At 63.1% G+C, this 1,695-nt stretch overlaps 1 protein-coding gene across 1 annotated transcript in view; it reads left to right on the top strand.

Moving 5' to 3' along the window:
* The window catches only part of RBM10 (RNA binding motif protein 10), a 29,872-nt gene extending 28,544 nt beyond the window's left edge, over positions 1-1,328 (top strand). Inside the window, 5 exon segments of the mRNA XM_077762902.1 lie at positions 47-140; positions 143-264; positions 577-683; positions 764-893; positions 986-1,328. Of these exon segments, the coding sequence (XP_077619028.1) occupies positions 47-140; positions 143-264; positions 577-683; positions 764-893; positions 986-1,111 (579 nt within the window). The 3' untranslated portion in view covers positions 1,112-1,328.
* The last annotated feature ends 367 nt before the right edge of the window (positions 1,329-1,695 follow it).

Genomic DNA, 1,695 nt, shown 5'->3' with positions numbered 1-1,695 from the left:
GGTCTGGCCAGGCCTGACCTCCCACCACTATGCTCATGTTCTCCAGAGCCCGCCTCGGGGCCTCGTGGCAGCCTACAGCGGGGAGAGTGACAGCGAGGAGGAGCAGGAGCGCGGGGGCCCGGAGCGGGAGGAGAAGCTCACTNGGCCCGCCCCGCCCCTGCACGCCTCCTCCTGTCTGTCCCCTTGCAGCAAAACCTTGAGATTCACCGGCGAGCGCACCTGTCAGAGAATGAGCTGGAAGCGCTGGAGAAGAACGACATGGAGGTGAGTTGCAACCCACTCCTGGACTCCATCCCCTCTGTCCCTTGCCACGTGCCTGTCCCTTCAGGCAGCTGCTGCCCAAGTCCCCGAGCCGCATACTGCCTGGCTGCCATCAGCCGTGTCGCCTCCTGTCCCTGCGAGGCTTCTTCCCGGCTCCCCCCGTGCTGGCTGCTCGCACCCACGGTGTCCTGCCCACAGGACCTCAGACCTGTTAGCCAGAGCCAGCTCCCATGGGGCCCCTAACGTCTCCTGCAAGTAGCCACCAGTTCCCCCGTCCTCACGCACATGCACACGCACACGCACACACGTTTTCAGCAAATGAAGTACCGGGACCGTGCAGCTGAGCGCAGAGAGAAGTACGGCATCCCTGAGCCACCAGAGCCCAAGCGGAGGAAGTACGGCGGCATGTCTGCAGCTTCCGTGTAAGTGCCCAGCACCGAGGCGTGGGGCCGGGGCCAGCAGCCTGCTCATTCTGCTCACATGGTACCGCTGGCCCCTGCAGGGACTTTGAGCAGCCCACGCGGGACGGGCTGGGCAGTGACAACATCGGCAGTCGAATGCTCCAGGCCATGGGCTGGAAAGAGGGCAGTGGCCTGGGCCGGAAGAAGCAGGGCATCGTGACGCCCATTGAGGTGAGTCTTCTGCGAGGCCGTTCCCGTCTTCCGGCACTCTCTGCTGCACTCCCATCCCACCGCTGACCTGACAGCCTGCCTCCCTCACGTAGGCCCAGACGCGGGTGCGGGGCTCCGGCTTGGGTGCCCGAGGCAGCTCCTACGGGGTCACCTCAACCGAGTCCTACAAGGAGACACTGCACAAGACAATGGTGACCCGCTTCAACGAGGCCCAGTGAGCAGCTGCGAGAGCTGCTTCTTCATGTGTCGGGTGTCCAGCCCGGGGCAGGAAAGGGTGAAGTGGTGGGTGGTCTGAGTGGGGCCCTGCACCTGTCTGCCAGCCTGTCCCCAGCCAGAGAGGCCCTGACCAAGTCAGACTTTAAGGTGGTGGCTTTTGTTGGAAAGCTGGGCTGGGATCATGCTTTTCTTTTTGTAATAAAAGCTGAAAAGTCTGTAGCTCGCACGTCTCTTTCTCATGCGCCAGCACGGATTGTGACCCGCGCAGACACGGGCCTAAACGCAGGTGGACGAGGGGCCTGTTCGGGCTGAGGTGGGTGGCAGTGCTGGCACTCTCAGTGTCTGGTGCGTGGGGACTGAACGTGAAGTTCTGGCCTGTGCCCCAGCCCACGAGATCCTGGTCACAGCCCCCTCACCATCATCAAATCCAGCAGGTCTCGATATACCAGGAAACCCACCAGCACTGGGAACCTCCCACCCGGTGGCCTTGCCCCCAGCAGCTGCATCCCCTGTGCGATCGCGGGGCTAAACCTCAACTGCATTTGACTGTCCAAGGGCATCTCCAAGTGGACGACCGTGGGCACTC

This window comes from Crocuta crocuta, unplaced genomic scaffold (assembly GCF_008692635.1).
Source record: "Crocuta crocuta isolate KB4526 unplaced genomic scaffold, BGI_CrCroc_1.0 scaffold610, whole genome shotgun sequence".
NCBI lineage: Eukaryota > Metazoa > Chordata > Mammalia > Carnivora > Hyaenidae > Crocuta > Crocuta crocuta.
This window is presented reverse-complemented; position numbering and strand designations above follow the sequence as displayed.